This window comes from Barbus barbus, assembly GCF_936440315.1.
Source record: "Barbus barbus genome assembly, chromosome: 19".
In the NCBI taxonomy this organism is placed as follows: domain Eukaryota; kingdom Metazoa; phylum Chordata; class Actinopteri; order Cypriniformes; family Cyprinidae; genus Barbus; species Barbus barbus.
In genome coordinates, this window is record NC_136747.1 from 10,810,546 (window position 1) to 10,831,093 (window position 20,548).

Consider the following 20,548-nt stretch of genomic DNA (forward strand, 5'->3'; position numbering starts at 1 on the left):
GCAACTGTTTGGTTAAGTTTTATAAAAGTAGGATAGGTTTCAGATTTACATATCCTCAAACTGTATTAAGTATTAAAATGATAAAATAACAAATTTTAATAGAGCTGAAATTAAACACAGGATAGGCTAGAGCCCCCCTAAATAGTGTCTATAATTAGCTAATTTGCTGCTAAATTATTATTGGTATTAAATTATTAATAATGGCTCTCATTATTATCAATGTTGAAAATATTTGTTAGTCTTTGCTGAATTAAAGTATGTATTTCTATTCTTGAAAAAATATACCCTGGACATTTGAATAGTAGTGTATCCTGGTTCCAGCATTAATAATAATAATAATAATAAATGTTCTTGAAATTAGCATTTATGAATGATTTCTGAAGGATCATGTGGCACTGAAGACTGGATAATGATTCTGAAAATTCAGCTTTACATCACAGGAGGAAATTACATTTTAAAAATATATTTAAATATAAAACAGTTATTTTTAATTGTAATAACATTTCACAATATTACGGTTTTACTGCATTTTCAATCAAATAAATGCAGTCTTGGTGAGCATAAGAGGTTTTTTTAACAACTTAAAAATGTAATTATTAAAATTTAGAAGTAAGCATGATTACATTTGGAAGAATGCATACTTTATGTCAATGTCCAACAGTGTTATTTTAATATTTCATCATTAATCCTGTCACAGTCTAGCTATAATGAAAGCACCCAAGCAGCATTTAAAATCTGAATTAAATACTGTAATATGTGATTTGTCAAACATTTCTTAATGTTATGATAATATCAGCACTTATTCTGCTCTGCTGTCACATATCATCCCCTGAAAGAGCCTGATGTTCAGCTTCTGAAGACAATAAATTGAAAATGCACTCATCTCTTGCTCACTCCACATGTACGGTGGAAACTGTATGCTTAAAAAAATGTAAGCGTGGCTTGCCTCTCCTGCCGGGTCTGCTCGGCTGTGGTCTCCATGGCACACTCCAGAGAGCTCTGGAGAGACTGCAGCTGACTGGTGGTCTCCTTCAACAGGAAACGTGTCACAAACTGCTCCAGATGCGTAGCCTCCTGAAAGTCCTGCAGATTAAAGACAAAGGCTTCATTAAAATACACTGGCCTTTCATATGCAGTAAAATATGAATGAAGGATTATTTTATAATTTTATTCATGTGTATTTGATCATTTTATACATTTATATAATTTATATTTATATATCATTTTATATATGTGTGTTTGTGTGTGTGATATGGATAAATATAATATAATATAAATATAATTATTATACACTACCATTCAAAACGTTCATTCAGCAAGATTTTTTTATATTTTTGAAAGAAGTCTCTTATGCTCACCAAGGCTACAATTATTTAATTAAAGAACAGTAAAAACAGTAATATTATGAAAAATTATTACAATTTCAAATAAGTATTTTCTATTACATTAACTCAAGTTTTCAGCATCATTACTCCAGTTTTTACTCCAGTATTCTAATATGCTGATTGGCTGCTCATTTATTACTATCAATGTTGAAAAAAGTTGTATTGCTTAATATTTTCATGGAAACAATTTTTTTTTTTCAGGATACTTTGATGAATATAAAATTCTAAAGTACAGCATTTATTAGAAATGGAAATATTTTGTAACATTATTAATGTCTTTACTTTCACTTTTGATCGATTTAATGCATCCTTGAAGAATACAAGAAACAAAAAAATCATACTGACCCCAACATTTGAATGGATATACAGTGCTGTATCATTTTTATATAAATCTTATCATCAGTAAAAAAAAAGTAACATTCATTCACAGTGGCAGGATGTAAAGTGACAGTCCCAAAGAAATAATAATAGATAAAATCAAAAAGCTCAGTGTAGGTTTTGGCACCCAGGCAGCTAAATGGATGCATCTGAGCCAAGCTAATACAACTACCTAAACCTAAACATTTCACTCTATTCACTCTCACGCTAAGCGTTTTTTCCACATACTTGCAATCCATGTACATGACTGAAATAGTTCATGCATCATGGCATTCATTCAGCCTCTTTATCTTATTTTGTTTCACATCCGCAGTCTCAAAGGCAGGGCTGCATGGGAATGTTATTTGCACAAGGTACGTCGCTTATTCAACGTTATGAATCAACAGGCGCCTCTATAATTATGTCGCACGCCAAAGCAAACGTGTTCTGTCAGAAAGAAAAGCCATTATTAAACCCGAGAACATCCCTCAGCTAACAGGACACATAATTCTTCTGAGCATCCAGTTATGAAACAGGTGCTGTACGACATGTCTATAATGAACTTGCTCAAGATGTTGACAGTCACAAATCCAACAGATCCACCAACACATGTGTATTTACAAAATGGGTTAAACACACAGCCCTTTACTATAACCTTGGCATAAATCACTGCAACCAAGACCTGCATAACCTGAAGTTGTTTAACAAGCAGCAAACATCACTAATCTGTCCTTCCAGTGTCAGTGCTTGAGGCCAATATTTCACACAGCAGCCAATCACGTATCATGTAAACACACATTCAGACAATCAAAACAAAGCGTCTGCAGCATGCAAATGATACCTCATAGATCACAATTCAATTCTTCAGAATAATCATACTTATTGTGACAATGCATGCACATTAACTTTGCTCTGCGTAGACATATTTAATGCCCTTCTTAAAATAAGTCAACCAATAAATACATGAATAAATAAAATTCCATTGTTTTTAATGACAAGCCGTCAAGTTTGAAGCCGATGTGTGATCCTGTAAACTGACTACATGAGATACTATAAGGTAAGCGAATCATGTTACAAAGATGTCCTTCTTATGAAAACATTATTTGGAGATAAAATCACCAATATTAAAACAATATTGTTAATATTTGAGCTATAAATCTGTCATGGCTCCACCTGAAGGCAAGAGATATTAGCTGGATGATATGAGAGCTCACAGTATGATGTTCATAAGTGTGGTTGCTGTTTTTAGAGTCCTGTCCTGAGGGCAGAGACCACATTCATCACAGCAGCTGGTTTGCCCAAAGCTATTTGTTGCCATACAGCATCACTGTCTGTTGTTGCTCATGATTAATGGAGCTCATGCAATAGAGATATACACATTACCAAGTGGTGTGAAGAGAGAGATCAAAGAAAATATCTTTGTTAACACCTTGTTTTTTTCAGAGTGTGATTAGAATAATTTGCCAACTTATTACATTATTTTTGTTTTCTATGTGCAGAAAAAGTATTCTCATAGCTTCATAAAATTAAGGTTAAACCACTGATGTCATATGGACTATTTTAACGATGTCCTTACTACCTTTCTGGGCCTTGAACGTGGTAGTTGCGTTGCTGTCTATAGAGGGTCAGAAAGCTCTAGGATTTCATCAAAAATATATTAATTTGTGTTCTGAACATGAATGAAGGTCTTACGGGTTTGGAATGACATGAGGGTGAATAATTAATGACATAATTTTCATTTTTGGGTGAACTATCCCTCTAAATATGGCATAGTTTTCTTTCCATTGTGAACAGATTTCCTACTAAAACAAGAAATTGGTTCAGGTACAAAAGACCTTGCCCTTTTCTTTATGTGAATAAATAAGCAAATAAATGATAAATATTCAATGTGTGTGTTAGCAAAATTGTGGTCCATTTTCTCAAAAGAGAGAATTTGAAATGTGTTAAAACAACAGTTTCATTGCAAATTCATCAGTGTTGCAAATGATATGATTTACATTTCAAATAAATGCCGTTCTTTTGAATTTTATTTTTATTTATTTTTTAAATCCTGAAAAAAAATTTATCACAGTGTCCACAAAAAAATATATACACTCACCTAAAGGATTATTAGGAACACCTGTTCAATTTCTCATTAATGCAATTATCTAATCAACCAATCACATGGCAGTTGCTTCAATGCATTTAGGGGTGTGGTCCTGGTCAAGACAATCTCCTGAACTCCAAACTGAATGTCAGAATGGGAAAGAAAGGTGATTTAAGCAATTTGAGCGTGGCATGGTTGTTGGTGCCAGACGGGCCGGTCTGAGTATTTCACAATCTGCGCAGTTACTGGGATTTTCACGCACAACCATTTCTAGGGTTTACAAAGAATGGTGTGAAAAGGAAAAAACATCCAGTATGCGGCAGTCCTGTGGGCGAAAATGCCTTGTTGATGCTAGAGGTCAGAGGAGAATGGGCCGACTGATTCAAGCTGATAGAAGAGCAACTTTGACTGAAATAACCACTCGTTACAACCGAGGTATGCAGCAAAGCATTTGTGAAGCCACAACACGCACAACCTTGAGGCGGATGGGCTACAACAGCAGAAGACCCCACCGGGTACCACTCATCTCCACTACAAATTGGAAAAAGAGGCTACAATTTGCACGAGCTCACCAAAATTGGACGGTTGAAGACTGGAAAAATGTTGCCTGGTCTGATGAGTCTCGATTTCTGTTGAGACATTCAGATGGTAGAGTCAGAATTTGGCGTAAACAGAATGAGAACATGGATCCATCATGCCTTGTTACCACTGTGCAGGCTGGTGGTGGTGGTGTAATTGTGTGGGGGATGTTTTCTTGGCACACTTTAGGCCCCTTAGTGCCAATTGGGCATCGTTTAAATGCCATGGCCTACCTGAGCATTGTTTCTGACCATGTCCATCCCTTTATGACCACCATGTACCCATCCTCTGATGGCTACTTCCAGCAGGATAATGCACCATGTCACAAAGCTCGAATCATTTCAAATTGGTTTCTTGAACATGACAATGAGTTCACTGTACTAAAATGGCCCCCACAGTCACCAGATCTCAACCCAATAGAGCATCTTTGGGATGTGGTGGAACGGGAGCTTCGTGCCCTGGATGTCCATCCCACAAATCTCCATCAACTGCAAGATGCTATCCTATCAATATGGGCCAACATTTCTAAAGAATGCTTTCAGCACCTTGTTGAATCAATGCCACGTAGAATTAAGGCAGTTCTGAAGGCGAAAGGGGGTCAAACACAGTATTAGTATGGTGTTCCTTATAATCCTTAGGTGAGTGTATATATTAAGCAGCACAACTTTTTTCAACACTGATAATAATAAGAAATGTTTCTTGAGTGGCAAGGATCATGTGACCTTGAAGACTGGAGTAATGATGCTGAAAATTCAGCTTTGCATCAAAGGAATAAATTACATTTTAAAACATATTAAAATAAACACATTTATTTTTAATGGTAATAACATTTCACAATATTACTGTCCTTTTTTATTTATTTTGTGCTTCAATGCCTAGCAAACACAGGCATTCAAATGATGCTCTTTGGGAATTAGGCTCTTGCCTCTAAATGAGTATTGTGTTATTCCTCATGCTCTTTGAACATTGCAAAACAGTAAAAATAAAAAATAAATTCTGTCTGAATAAAGACAGCACCTGTTAGCGCACCTAAACCTTTAAACCATGCAGTGATAAAACAATCATTCGCAATTTGCACCTCTCTCTCATCATCTTCAGCAGACGGTCACATCGCAGTGTGAGGATTTGTTTTTACTGCTCTTTTGCTCACAGTAATGCTGAAGGTTTAAGGACTTACAATAAAACACAGAAGCAAATGCCAGTAGTCTTTCACAAAAAAAGTCCTATTGAACTCAATAATCGTGTTTCGCTTCCTCTGTCTGCCTCACTAATCAAGCAGCATAATGAAATGACACAGCACTGCCCTTCATGCCGACGACTCCATTTCAGAGACGCTCACATGCATTAAGTGGCATGTCTGCTGGGCCTGGAGACAGCGCTTGGCTAATTCATTATCTGTGCGAGGCAGCAGACAGTCTTGGTTAAATGGCTCGGCGGGAACTGAAGCACGCAGCTCGTACCTGCGCACTCCTCTGATGGTCAGTGTGGACTGTGCATATTACTGACATCAGACGCTCGGCACGATAAACGCCGCTGTTCTGACCAGAATGTCAGTGCTGATAACCACCAACAACACTGCACATCTATATGAGCAAGACCGCAACCAATAACTCAATCAATGCATCTGTGAGCAGATCATCCTATGTTTTACATGAGAGATGCAGTGGCTTAAAATCTCTTTTATATGTGTTCTTTGATATGTTATTCATGTGTCTAACACACAAACTGTTTTAAAGATAATAATTATTGTGGTGCAATAACCAGGCACATTATAGTCATTTATTGGAGTTAATTACTGTGGCAATCAGGTATTAACAAATATTAATTATTGTCCACAAATCATAGCTTAAACATTTAAGATCTCTGTTAAAATTTTGTCTATGAACATTTAATGGGAAGTTGGGGAGTAACAACCCTAAAGTATCGACACTTTTAACTTTATATACATTTTTCAGTATGTGACAGTAGTTAGTGTAAAAAAGTAGTGTAGTTTTTAGAAAGTACCATTGTAAAGTGATTAAAATATATTTGTCACCGTGTATCACTATCCACCCTATTTTTATATGCAGAAGTAAGCTATTTTCTGTCAATGTGTGAGATTTTCATTTCATTGGCTGCTACAGGTAAATAACTAGAAGAATAACAAAGTGTCAAAAAATTATTTAATAAATGTATAAATGATATTAAAACGGATAGTAATATTAAAACTATGTGCTAAAAACCATGCAAGCAAGAAAGTTGATTCTTAATTTTTTTTTTTTTTTTTTTTTGTGGTGAAATGCTGAAATACTGTGTTTCATTAGCCTATAAATTAGATAGATAGATAGATAGATAGATAGATAGATAGATAGATAGATAGATAGATAGATAGATAGATAGATAGATAGATAGATAGATAGATAGATAGATAGATAGATAGATAGATAGATAGATAGATAGATAGATAGATAGATAGATAGATAGATAGATAGATAGAAAAACTGTGAAAATGCTACAGTAAAAACCTGTTAAATAGTTGATAGATAGATAGATAGATAGATAGATAGATAGATAGATAGATAGATAGATAGATAGATAGATAGATAGATAGATAGATAGATAGATAGATAGATAGATAGATAGATAGATAGATAGATAGATAGATAGAAAAACTGTGAAAATGCTACAGTAAAAACCTGTTAAATAGTTGATAGATAGATAGATAGATAGATAGATAGATAGATAGATAGACAGACAGACAGACAGACAGACAGACAGACAGACAGACAGACAGACAGACAGACAGACAGACAGACAGACAGACAGACAGACAGACAGATAGATAGATAGATAGATAGATAGATAGATAGATAGATAGATAGATAGATAGATAGATAGATAGATAGATAGAAAAACTGTGAAAATGCTACAGTAAAAACCTGTTAAATAGTAGATAGATAGATAGATAGACAGACAGACAGACAGACAGACAGACAGACAGACAGACAGACAGACAGACAGACAGACAGACAGACAGACAGACAGATAGATAGATAGATAGATAGATAGATAGATAGATAGATAGATAGATAGATAGATAGATAGATAGATAGATAGATAGATAGATAGATAGATAGATAGATAGAAAAACTGTGAAAATGCTACAGTAAAAACCTGTTAAATAGTAGATAGATAGATAGATAGACAGACAGACAGACAGACAGACAGACAGACAGACAGACAGACAGACAGACAGACAGACAGACAGACAGACAGACAGACAGACAGATAGATAGATAGATAGATAGATAGATAGATAGATAGATAGATAGATAGATAGATAGATAGATAGATAGATAGATAGATAGATAGATAGATAGATAGATAGATAGAAAAACTGTGAAAATGCTACAGTAAAAACCTGTTAAATAGTAGATAGATAGATAGACAGACAGACAGACAGACAGACAGACAGACAGACAGACAGACAGACAGACAGACAGACAGACAGACAGACAGACAGACAGACAGATAGATAGATAGATAGATAGATAGATAGATAGATAGATAGATAGATAGATAGATAGATAGATAGATAGATAGATAGATAGATAGATAGATAGATAGATAGATAGATAGATAGATAGATAGAAAAACTGTGAAAATGCTACAGTAAAAACCTGTTAAATAGTTAACGGTAAGTTCCTGTAAAATTTACAGGGAAACCCGTAAACTGACGTTCCCAGAATTTCCCTGCATTGCATTTCAAATTTTGAAATAACTATGTTTCTTCTTAGTTTTTTCTTATCAGTTATGTTTATTAGGGTTGTATATTACATCTAATGTTGTTAAATTAATGTTTATTGCATTATTTCAGTTTAATGTATCTCACCATGATGGTGTTTAGTGTTTGTGTGAATGACACTGTGCACCTTCTATAAATGTTACTATTTAAAAGTTGCTTGTGATGGGCTTTGGTTCATCATGTGACTTTCTCATCACCGCCTGCATTTGGTGGTTGTCGATGTATATCAAAGGTAAAAACTGATTTCAGCACTTCAGTAGGTTGGTATATTAACATTATATCAGTTAATGTTAATATCAATATTTAATTGTAAATATAAGTTAAAACCGTAAAACCTAAAACGTTGTTACTGTATTTTTTACAGTAGAATTCCGGCAACCACGGCTGCCGTTTTTTTACCGTACATTTTACGGATTTTTTTTACAGTGTATATATATATATATATATATATATATATATATATATATATATATATATATATATATATATATATTATTTTCAATTCAAGTTTTTATATATAAATTTATTTCAGTTCATTTTTATTTTATTTCAAGTAATGAAAATATTTTTTTTGTTTTAGTTTATGATAACAATCCCTGATTTACCCTAATTAATATGTTTGCTTTTGTTGTTTTTTCCAAACTTTAACTTTAAAGTTTTAAACCATCTAATTCCCTATTAAAAGAAGACTGTGGTGTAGCAGTCTTTTATAAAATGATTGCTTAAACCACACAAATGGTTGGGTTCTTTTCAACTCTAAATTGATCAATAATGTTGTGGGTGATGTCCAAATGTTTACAGACATCAGTCCTCAGCTATTTCAAACTCCAGTGTAACCTTGAGTGAAGAACCATGAGTATACTGCAGTGAATACTAATTTGTAAGTTCTTTAAAAAACAGTCAATTTTGTTTGTGTGAGAAACACAAAATGTTTTAGACTGTAGTTTGTAGCCACATAATTGTTGTATTTTGAGAGTAGTCTGATTTTGATTCTTGACAAATAACATCCATTAAGATTAAGATAAGACACTAACAGCCTCCAGGAATGCATGCAGAATACTAATTTTAGTGCTTACAGGTATCACGTCTATCTGCCGCCTACTCACAAACGCTCAGAGTTAAAAACAAATGGCTGCAGCCACAAAAATACACAAAGGTTACATATGTTCAAGTAAACAGCTATCATTGCTTTCAGTCGGAGGATGGCCAGACATACATTAGATAAGGAGTTATTTTCAATCTTTTCTCATAGATGTGGTTTCAGGCAAGTGCGTAATTGAGATCAAGTCCATTTGTTAAACAAGGCATAAGAAGGCAACTCACCTTCTTGGTTTTGTCCATGGCTTTCAGTATGGATACGTTCAGGTCTTCCAAGGCAGCGAGGACATTTTCATATTCTCCAAGATGCTGAGAGAAGTATTCTAAAGGAAAGAAAGACTAATTAAAATATTAAAATACATGCAACAATGTTTTCAGAAAAACACATTTCAAACGTCATTTGATATAATGGAAATAATTATATGCCTTAGCATAGAATAAGAATATATTTTCAAAGTTGAATACAATAATTTGAGACCTACTTTCATTTTAATATTTTACTGCTTTTTTTCGTAAGTTAATTTCTTCCCTTTATTTATTGGGATTGGTAGGTTTATTTTTAATGTTTTTAAATAGGTATTTTATGCTCATCAAGGCTGCATTTAATTGATCAAAAATACATTTCTTATTATTATCAGTATGTTGAAAGCATGCTGCTTCCTCATTATTTTTTGGAAACTGTGATACACTTCCATTCATAAGTTTGGAGTAAGAAAGATTTTTTTTTAAGTATTTAAAAAATACTTTTATTCAATAAGGATGTGTTAAATTAGTCAAAAGTGATGGTAAAGACATTTATAATGTTACAAAAGACTTCTATCTCAAATAAATCCTGTTCTTTTGAATTCATCAAATAATCCTGAAAGAAGTATAATGATTTCCACCAAAATATTAGGCAGCACAACTGTTACTTATAATAATTTGTTATTCATAACATTTATAATAACGAGAACCAGTATTAAATTGAGTACCAATAATAATTAAGCAACAAAAATAATAATGATGCTGAAAAATAATTATTTTCAGGATTCTCTGATGAATAGTTCAAAAGTACAGCATTATTACATTTTACTGACCTCAAACCTTTTTATATATAATTGATTTATTATAAATAAATTACCCATATTTACTGTATACAAAACAGTGTAATATATTTCAAGTAAAATATAATTTGAATAGAAAAAAAATAATAAATGAAAAGATACCTGAGGCAGAACCCTCTGGAGAACCTCTAAGCAGTCTGTAAAGATGCCTTAAATATCCTATTGTTTATTCAAGTAACTTCATTTGTTTGTGAGTGCTTCACTCATATGGAACCAATGTCAGTCTTTAGATTTCTTGAAGGATCTCATGGCTTCCTCAGTATACTGTCATTTCTGAAGTGTGTCTCCAGAGGGTTCAGAGGAACCCCAAATACTGCCTCAAGTATCTTGTCATCATCACAGTGAACCTCCCTCCCAGTAATACTAACAATAAAAAGTGTGAACTCTTACCACACAGCTCATCCGTGTCCACATTGCTGTAAACAGACCATAAGCAGACATGTTCATTTCTTTTCCACAACATGAATGTTACAACATGTTAAAAGACATGTGAGCTGCATCTAACGTTCTGTGCTGATTTCAAGCTATGCAGACAGCATCCCGCTCAAAGGCAGGTCCTTTGGGACCGTGATGTTTGTCTAATGAGAGAGGGTCATATTTAGACAGCTAATCTCTAACCCTGAATAACACCCACCAGGCAAACACTGAGTCCACTGACAAGTCCATGTCTCAACCCTGCTCTGATGAGAGGTAAAGTCATCATCTTACCGGATGAGAATATGAAAAGTCAGAATACACAATATGTAATGTTGTAAAAAAAAAAATAATAATAAAAAAAAAAATCAGTTTGTTAAAAATGTAGTGGTGAGGAACTAAATATAAAGCAGTACATATATTTATAAATAACATAATTATATAATATTCTTATAAAATATTATTGATCTTTTTAACACTTTTATATAACATTTTATAGAATAATTTAAATGGATTTTTATCCATATTTCACTTTTTGTATTAAAAATCACTATGATTCAAAATGAATGGGAACGTGCAAATTGGCTGAAAGGTAAAATTAGTGTTTTATTTTACTTTCGCACTGAACATCAAACAGAGTTTTTACTGAGAGAAATATGCCAAATTTAACAGCAATTTCCATTAGCTTCACAGAGTGACAGTGATTAACCGTTTAATCCTTTTTGAAGCACAGTGGGTGGACGATTTGCAGCATTTGGCAGTTGTATGGAGGCAATGCATTCATTGGTTGTCTAGACTCAAACAAATAACTATTGTTAGACCTGCTGGATAAAACATAGTCACAGGGGGCTTTGCGTTTTGGCTGAACTGTTAACTGAGCTAGATCTCGTAGCAGGAGGTAAAGCCTTCAAAGCACAGAAGAAGACAACACATCAATAAGGCCTTAAGAAGCACCCGCTATACACTGTCAATAATCTTCATATCTCATTTCATATCTACCTGCTCCACCAGACATTACACCATAGAAAGACAGACCTCAGTGTAATGGATACTAAATAACTCTTCGCTCTCAGATAATAAAGTGGTTAAAAATTCAACCGGTTAAAGCATTGGCTACAGGGATTGAAATCGTCATTAAAATGGGATGAATTCACTATAATTAAGTTTCTGCCTTTTCAATTTTAGTGGGTTGAATTTATTTTAGTGCAAACATAAAAAAACCTGAGCTCTTCTTACACCTAAAGATTAGATTTTAATGGTTGGGTCACTTTCAAGGAAAGATTTATGAATTCTTCTGAGAAAACGTTTTCAAGGAATCCTCCCTCCAGGATCTGTGACTAGTGAATTGTGATAATCCATATACTGACAATCTGATCTGTGATGGTGGAACGGATATATTTAGATAAAGACCTATGTCATCTGTCAGTACGCTTGAAGTCATGCTTTAAATGATTTTTTCAGACATATCAAGCACATATAATAGTGTCTGAGATATTGAAAGTAAATGCAGGACACCTCATTTTAAACTCTCAAATGTGTCTAAATACAGTTTTAAAAAACTGATTTCAAAAAGAAATAAATTAAATTAAATACATGGCTGCAAGTAAAGAAAAATGTTTGTTTTTACAATATTGGTAATAGGGTTGATGAATGAACTAGCCTGATAAATGCACTACAATTTGTGTATAAAATTATTTAGTAGCATTAGTAGTAGTAGTTTTTTTTTTCGGGTAGTGTGTGGAAAATCATACAGTAACAAGTTTGCACAAAATAGTTTAATAACTCAAAATAGTTATTACAATCAATTGATTGCCAGTTCTATGCCGAATTATGACATTATGACAAGGATATGGACATTTTATGTGTTTATATACCAGGTTAATTTTGCATAACTAATAGTTCTCAACACAAAAGTAACATGGGATTTGGGATCATACGTCAGGTAAAATGTATTGTATGACAAGTGGATAGTGACTTTGTGGACATTTTCCTGAGAAAGCAATCAGTCATAATGAATAATTGATGCTTGACCCAAAACAATATTATGCTTGTACTAAGGGGAAGAGCCGACCATTATGTTGGCACACAAAAGCAATTTTTTCTTTGAAATACTACATCAAACCAAATCAGCCCAGCCACACAATGAATGGAAAATAAAATCAGAAGCACATTCTCATCAAACACCTACTACAAAGAGAGCATGTAGCAGCCAGGAGCACTGCTGCTATGGAAACCAAGATGACTTAAGTGACATGGAATCATTCTGTGAGGAGGTGAAGGCAAGATGAAGATCTACTCCTTATAACATATGCTACACAGATTACATTAATCGTTATATATTCTGAAATATTGGGATATTTATAGCCTACAATTTTCATTTTTGGTTAAACCCTTTAAATGTAGGTTTGATGTTTCACCTCCCACAAAAAAAAAAAAACACCAGATTTTTCCTCTGGCACGTCGTGCATTATTTCTGCACAATTTTACACCTAATCATTTTCATTGAAGAAAAACTCAAAATAAAGTAGAAGAAAGCAAACTTCTTTATCTCTCTCGCACAAACACACACATCAACATGGGCCACTGACATGGCTTTGTCAAACAAGCCAGAAGCACGATAAGCATCAGTGTGACAGGAGTGTGCCATGATCGAGTCGTCCTCGCTGGATGTTACTCACAGCAGACGCTGTAATGACATCATCAGGACAGAGTGGCTGCTGGGTGGAAGTCAATGCTTCCAGCTCTGCGTTAAAGCAAAGCTCTTGCATGCTTGCTACACTCTAAAAAAATGGTACTATATAGCACTAAAAGTGGTTATTTGGCTCGTAATCATAGGGGAATCATAGTGCTTCAGTGGTTCTTCAGCATGACTGAGGGGCTATATAGCACCGCTACATACAGAACATGTAGCTAAACAGCTAAACTGGTGCTAAACAGCACCAACAGTAGTTCTTTGGCTTGTAAAGAACTATTGTTGGTGCTGTTTAGCACCATTTTTGTTGAAGAAAAACAGTGCAATATGGCACCTCTTATGGTTCTACATAGCACCATTTGACAAAGGAGCTGTATAGCACCTTTAAAGATATGGTGCTGTATAGCACCACAAGAGGTTCCCCTATGATTACAAGCCAAGAACCACTTTTAGTGCTATATAGCACCTTTTTTTTAGAGTGTACAGTATAGTCATGCCTTTTTTTTTTGTTACAAAATCATACAACAAGAAAAATGGTAAGAATGTTGTAAAAATGATAAAGAGATACTTGAGGCACCATTTAGAGTTCTAATCTCCTTAGTATTTATTAATATGTATTCATTTATAAGACGCTTTGGATAATGTGTCTGCTAAATGACTAAATGTAAATGTAAATGTAGGGCGGGAGTTGATTCCAAAAAGAATTGATTCTTTGATTCAGCGGCATCAGGTGAACTCAGCTAAATCTCTATGGTAAATTGACTGTCCATTACTCTAATTATCAAATAACCGAAGAGCCATAACAGCGAGTACTGAGGATTTTGATGATCCCAATGGGTCAAATGTTATGACTGTTGATCAAAAACGTTCATTTATTCATTAACGTTCATGAATCATTTATTCATTAAATGATTTGTTCAGAATTTTTTAATTTTATTTCATTGTATTTTATTTATTTATTTATTGTTACACCATTATACAACACCAATGTATAGGCAGAAATCAGTTAAAGACATTGAGGTAAGTGAGTCTTTGAATGATTTGAATTCAGAAATGCTTACTAGCATATACTGTTATTATTTTTATCATACCTCTCTATGGCAAGAATAGTAAGATTAGTGTGCTGGTATGTGACTTCTTCCTTCTTTCTTGTCAATCAAGAAAATTAGTCTGGAATCAACTCTTGGAAATGATCCTGAAAACTTGGAATCAGAGGGTATACGAAACGGTATTCGATCTTGACTTGGACTCAATCCTCTTCTGGGTAGGTTTTCACCAGCCATTCGTAAATTCTTACATAAACTGGAATGTAAAGTCCACATACTCGAGACTACTAGTAACTACTAGTAGGTTAGCAACTAACTCTGTACTTAATTTTGTTGCAATATTCTAAAAGCAGTGCGTATCTAGTCGGCTGTAAGCTCTCTCTAAAGCAAGGCACAGTTGCATAATATGACATTTACCTTCACTAATTCAATAGCAGCCTTCAAATTAGTTAGCAGGATTTGTTTTGACATGCTGTTCATTTCAGTTTATCCTGCTAATAACTTATTTTGCCTCATCTAACTAACAGTTAGAATACATATTCCATCTAAATACTCCACTTAATTAATGGAATAATGTATAGGTATTTCATATATTAATGACATATATTATATATTAATTCATATATTAACTTAATTAGGTGCAATAAATAAATACTGATAAAAAAAACAAGGTTGGTTTAAATTGGCAAGCATAAAATGGAGCAATGCCCACAGAGGGATGCTCATGCTTTTTATATTGCATTCGTGTTGAAGAGCTGCTAACATGTAATTTATTCACATGATGTTCTCTCTCCTAAAAGTGTAAATGTCAGCATCATCACATATGTCTAAGGATTGAAGTCTGACAGCTAGAATAAGAGTGCAATGATACAATTCAACAACTCTGCTGTTTTACTCCTGGTCACTGGCAGTGTTGGGGAAAGATACTTTTAAAGGTAATGCATTACAATACTGCGTTACTCCCACACAAAAAAGTAACTAATTGTGTTACTTATGTGTATACGTTACTTTGGAGTTACCTTTTCTCGTCTGGGCTGGGCTTGCTTGTGTGGTTTTAATATAAAAAAGTTGTATTTTTTGTAAATGTAACAGACCTTTCACACCAAAAGTGAAATGAATAAGACCTCCAAAGGGTTCAATCTGTGCATTCAATCACTGAGGAACCCAAAATGGTGCCTTGTCGTTAGTATGTGTATGTGAATGTAAAGCAGCAATACTTACTTTGTGTTATGAGTGTCAATGGTATGGAAGAGCTCCTTTAATTCATCTCCTGACAGAACACCATCTGAGAAATAAGCTTTGAACTCATCAAAGGACAGCTTCCCATCATCTTTAGAGAGCAAAATGTGATTAAAAAGTTGCCTTCAAAAACAAATCAAACTCATAAAACTATTTCAGATTTTAAAAAGACAAAGTGTTCAATCTATAAAAGAGAAAGCAAGCAAAGTTCATCATCCTTCAGACGATGCCAATTTAGCTCATGCACGTCAGATCTCAGGTATTTGGGAAAACATGAACACACAGATGCCAAGAGACAATGTTTGCGACAGGGCTGAGGGCTCGTGTTAGTTGGCGCAGATGCCCAGAGGTTTTCAAACAAACAGTGACAGGTGAGTCATGCCAGCCTATACTCAAAATAGAATAAATGTACTGCCTGTATACGCCTATATATAATATGAAATAAAATGCAGTGAAAGTGCCTCAGAGAGAACACAATATAAGGAAGAGGGAAAGAGGTCTGCAGAAATCCTTGTGCCTGACATTATACACTTAAAAACCTGCAACTGTTACCATAAAGAGATATTTCTTTCTAATTCAACCAATAAAAATGAGTTTTGTTTGTATAAATTCATGTATTTAGGTTGGTTCAGTGATGTTAAATAATATTTCACTATTGTTTGCTTAGTCTGGGTTTAAAAGACACTTAACATTTAGCAATATAATCACTTTGCCTTCACTGACATCAACAGAGCTGGATGATGGTATTATTGTCTTCTCTAGAGCTGCTTTATAGTCAAATCAAATTTGGATTTTGCAATATCAATACTGTTTTTTAACCAAACTGAAACAACATTGAACTGGATTTGAGCTAAATGACGACCTTACCTTCTGAGCAGAACTGAATTAATGCTGAACTGACTGAAGCTGAATAATGACATTATTGTCTATTTAGAGCTACTTTACAGCTTAAGTTGAAATTTTGCAGAAAAAGAAATTGCATAATTGTTAATGTTATTTTTACATTTATAACTGCGAAGCTGCTTTGAAACAATCTGTATCATATAAAGCACTACGTAAATAAAGATGACTTGACTAGACTGTGAAATTGCATTGATTGATAAGATAGTATTCAATATTACAAAGCCAGAACTTATTAAAAATGCTTCAAAATATAGTGTTTACATACTGTATATATGTATTGTAAAATAGTTTAAAAGTCAATTACATTGCACGATATGATTAACAGAAAGTTAGACTGATTAAACTATCATAAAATGTTTTAAATTATAATTGATAATAATTGTAATATTAATACAAATACTTTTATCATTTGAATTTTGTTTCAATATGCACAATTAGACATTACATTCACACCATTCAGATACTTAAACTTACAATGAACATCATCTTACTCAGTTATTTGTGCATATTCCCTTTCAATTACTTTAAGTTAAACCAACAAATCATTGTATCCATGCTAAAGCCAAAAAAACTTAAAAAAACTGAGTTTGAATTCACAATGCATTAAATAAACTTCACATAAGAAATCCAATCAATGCTATTTTTAAAATTCCATGGCTGCTAAAACGGAACTATAAGAGGAGATGTTAAGAAGGATCACAGTGACGTTTGTTTGTATCGCTCTACTAAAATATTGACTAACATTAGGAAACGTATGGACATCTAGTGTTTCCATGACAACAGAGCAACAGCATAGACTGTGAATGGACAACCGTTCAAACATATTGATGCACAGTTAGAGTAATGTGTACGAGACTAAAACAAACACTTTATTATGCAGGAGAACAACAAGTGCACAGAAAGGCACTGTCTTACCATTTTTATCAGCTCTTCTCAATATCTGAAAGCAAACAGGACAATATCAGTTAATAACTAGGGGCCATGGAAAAATCATGCTGCGTTGATCATGTAAAGGGACTCTAGCACTGTAAATTATTTAGGTCGAGGCCTAAAAAGAGCAGCGATGAAAGAAAAAGTGATGATGGCTATGTTGACTTTGAACACTCAGGCGCGCTGTAGTGGTCTGTTAAATAAAGTCCCAATTCACAGCGAGAATATTCACACTCTAAATATGGTTCTCTGCTAGGCATGCCAAGACTATGCTGAATATAGCTTCCTGCTTAGAGGAGTAAAAAACTATGCCACCAATCTGTCAGCAACCGGTGCTTCCTTATTCCTGTATGATAATTAACAATACACACCTCATGTCTCAGGGGAAGCTCTTTAGACAGCACACTACAATTTAATTAGCAACTAAAACCGCACTTACAATCGCCCTTTAGAGCGTTTCTTTGTTGTAGAGGGAGATCCATATCCATTATAGAGCAGAAAAGAGATTTAATGACCAAATGTGTATAAACTATGCATAATGACTAATTAATATTATGCTAATTAACATTATGCATAATGACTGTAAAACAGACTAAATGATGATAGCATAACATGAATATCTATGAAGAATGTCAGTCTCACATCACCAGGCCTATATCAAGACATATATATATGTGTGTGTGTGTGTGTGTGTGTGTGTGTGTGACCCTGGACCACAAAACCAGTCATAAGTATCACAGGTATATTTGTAGCAATAGTCAAAAATACATTGTATGGGTCAAAATTATAGATTTTTCTTTCATGCCAAAAATCATTAGGATATTAAGTAAAGATCATGTTCCATGAAGATATTTTGTCATTTTCCTATATATCAAAACTGAATTCTTGATTAGTAATATGCATTGCTAAGAACTTAATTTGGACAACTTTAAAGGTGATTTTCTCAATATTTTAATTTATTTTTATTTATTTATTTGTTTGCTGCCTCAGATGCCAGATTTTCAAATCTCTATCTTGGCCAAATATTGTCTAATCATAACAAACCATACATCAATGGAAAACTTAATTTATTCAGGTTTCAGATGATGTAGAAATCTCAGTTTCAAAAACTTGACCCTTCTGACTGGTCTCACACACACACACACACACACACACACACACACACATTATACATATATATATATATATATATATATATATATATAGTATAGGCATATATTTATATATAATCAGCTGCAGGCAACTTAGGAATTTAAGTAATATATGTTAATGATTATTATTAAGCAAAATAAAGCTGCAAGCAGCAATGACGGGGCCAAGCACATCAGCGGCAAAATGAGGAGCTAAGCATAGTATGGAGCCTCAGACCAACTGCAGAAATTAGTAATTGAAGCCATTTTAAGATTATTGTAGTCCAAATGGCTTAAAAATCATTTAAAACTACTAGTAATATGATTGAATGACTTTTCACTTTTACCAACAGGTGGCACCGTTATAAAATCGATGTGGTGTGTTCTGTGTGAGGTGACAATGGCACACACAAAGTTTGTTGTCAATATGCCACAGCATTGCTAAGATACGGCCTCAAGTGTCATTTTGGCATCATGTCTCAAATTCGTTGTTGTGCTATGTGAAAACTGTTTTGTCTATCAACACAAAATAACTTTTTGTCAGCATGGTCTGAAGATGATATGATTCGATTTTTGTGAAAATCGGACCAACAGTCTAGGAGGAGTTCGAAAAAGTAGGTTTTTAAAGTAAATCAAAAGGGCAGAGAGGAAGTTTGGCTGACTATGGAAACATTGGTATTAATAGATTCCTTGGGTCATGCTGAGAACAGTGATGCCAGTCTCATTACAATAGGCAAAATTCACAGAAAGCTATTAGCAATTATTTGACATTTCATTGTAAGTTTTGACCACAAGGTGACACTGTCTCAAAACTGTTATACTGCATTAACGTATAGCCGGGATGCTAAGTTTCCGAATTTCCTATGGTGGTTTCGTGTCGATCAGAGTAATGGTTTCTAAGCTATTGGCAAATGTTTTAAAAATGCAACACTGCACAACCCATAAGCCAAAATCTGGCAAGTTTGGTATCGCTGGACTGAATTCGGGAGTCTAAAAATGTAACTCTCTTGAAAATAAGTCAACCCCAAAAAAGTTATAAGCATGTGAAAATTGATTTTACCACTAGGTGGCGCTGCTTCGAAACTTCTCAGGCTCCTTCAGGGCATCGTGCTGATGACCCATACCAAGTTTCGTAACGATACGTCAATGCGTTCGTAAAATATAGCATTTTACTACAAAATTCAACATGGCCGACGCCCAAAATGGCTTACATGGGAATTGGACATGGTTGGACTCGGCATGATGCAACGAATCTAAAGAGACTATTTTTATGATTTTTGGCCAAAGTATTCACAAGTTATGAGCAAAAATAGGCATTTTTCATATCTCCTGACCACTAGGTAGCACAGTGCCGAAACACTACAGGTAGCCTCAGGTCATGCTTGTTATAACACACACCAAGTTTCGTCTCAATCCGTCAAACCTGTGCAAAGATATAGCCTCAGATCCATTTTTGCGTGCTTTTCGGCGTATTCGTTTTTTGGACGAATCGACTTGAATTCCATAACTTTTTGCCAGCATGGTCTGTAGATGATCTGAACCAATGTTGGTGAGAATCGGACCAACCGTCTAGGACGAGTTCGACAAAGTAGGTTTTACAAACAATTGAATATTCGACAAAGTAGGTTTTACGAACAACTGAATATAGCAAAAAAACTAAACCTTACGATTCTTGATTTTTTTGTGGCTTACGGTTCAAAAGTTAATTATTAAGATAAATATGAGTGAAACTTTGGACAAGCGGTGGCGCTAGAGAGTTTGAGTTAGAGACTCCAAATTTGGTGTGGTTACTATTTACAGTA

General features: G+C 34.2%; 1 protein-coding gene across 1 annotated transcript in view; it reads right to left on the bottom strand.

The window, feature by feature from the left end:
- Positions 1-20,548, bottom strand: part of LOC306885138 (N-terminal EF-hand calcium-binding protein 1-like) — a 35,362-nt gene that overhangs the window by 13,965 nt on the left and 849 nt on the right. Inside the window, exons 2-6 of the mRNA XM_079441490.1 lie at positions 17,602-17,626; positions 15,766-15,874; positions 10,783-10,808; positions 9,515-9,612; positions 947-1,083 (exon numbers count right to left, since the gene is read on the bottom strand). Coding sequence (XP_079297616.1) covers positions 947-1,083; positions 9,515-9,612; positions 10,783-10,808; positions 15,766-15,874; positions 17,602-17,626 — 395 coding nt within the window. The remainder of the gene's footprint in view (positions 1-946; positions 1,084-9,514; positions 9,613-10,782; positions 10,809-15,765; positions 15,875-17,601; positions 17,627-20,548) is intronic.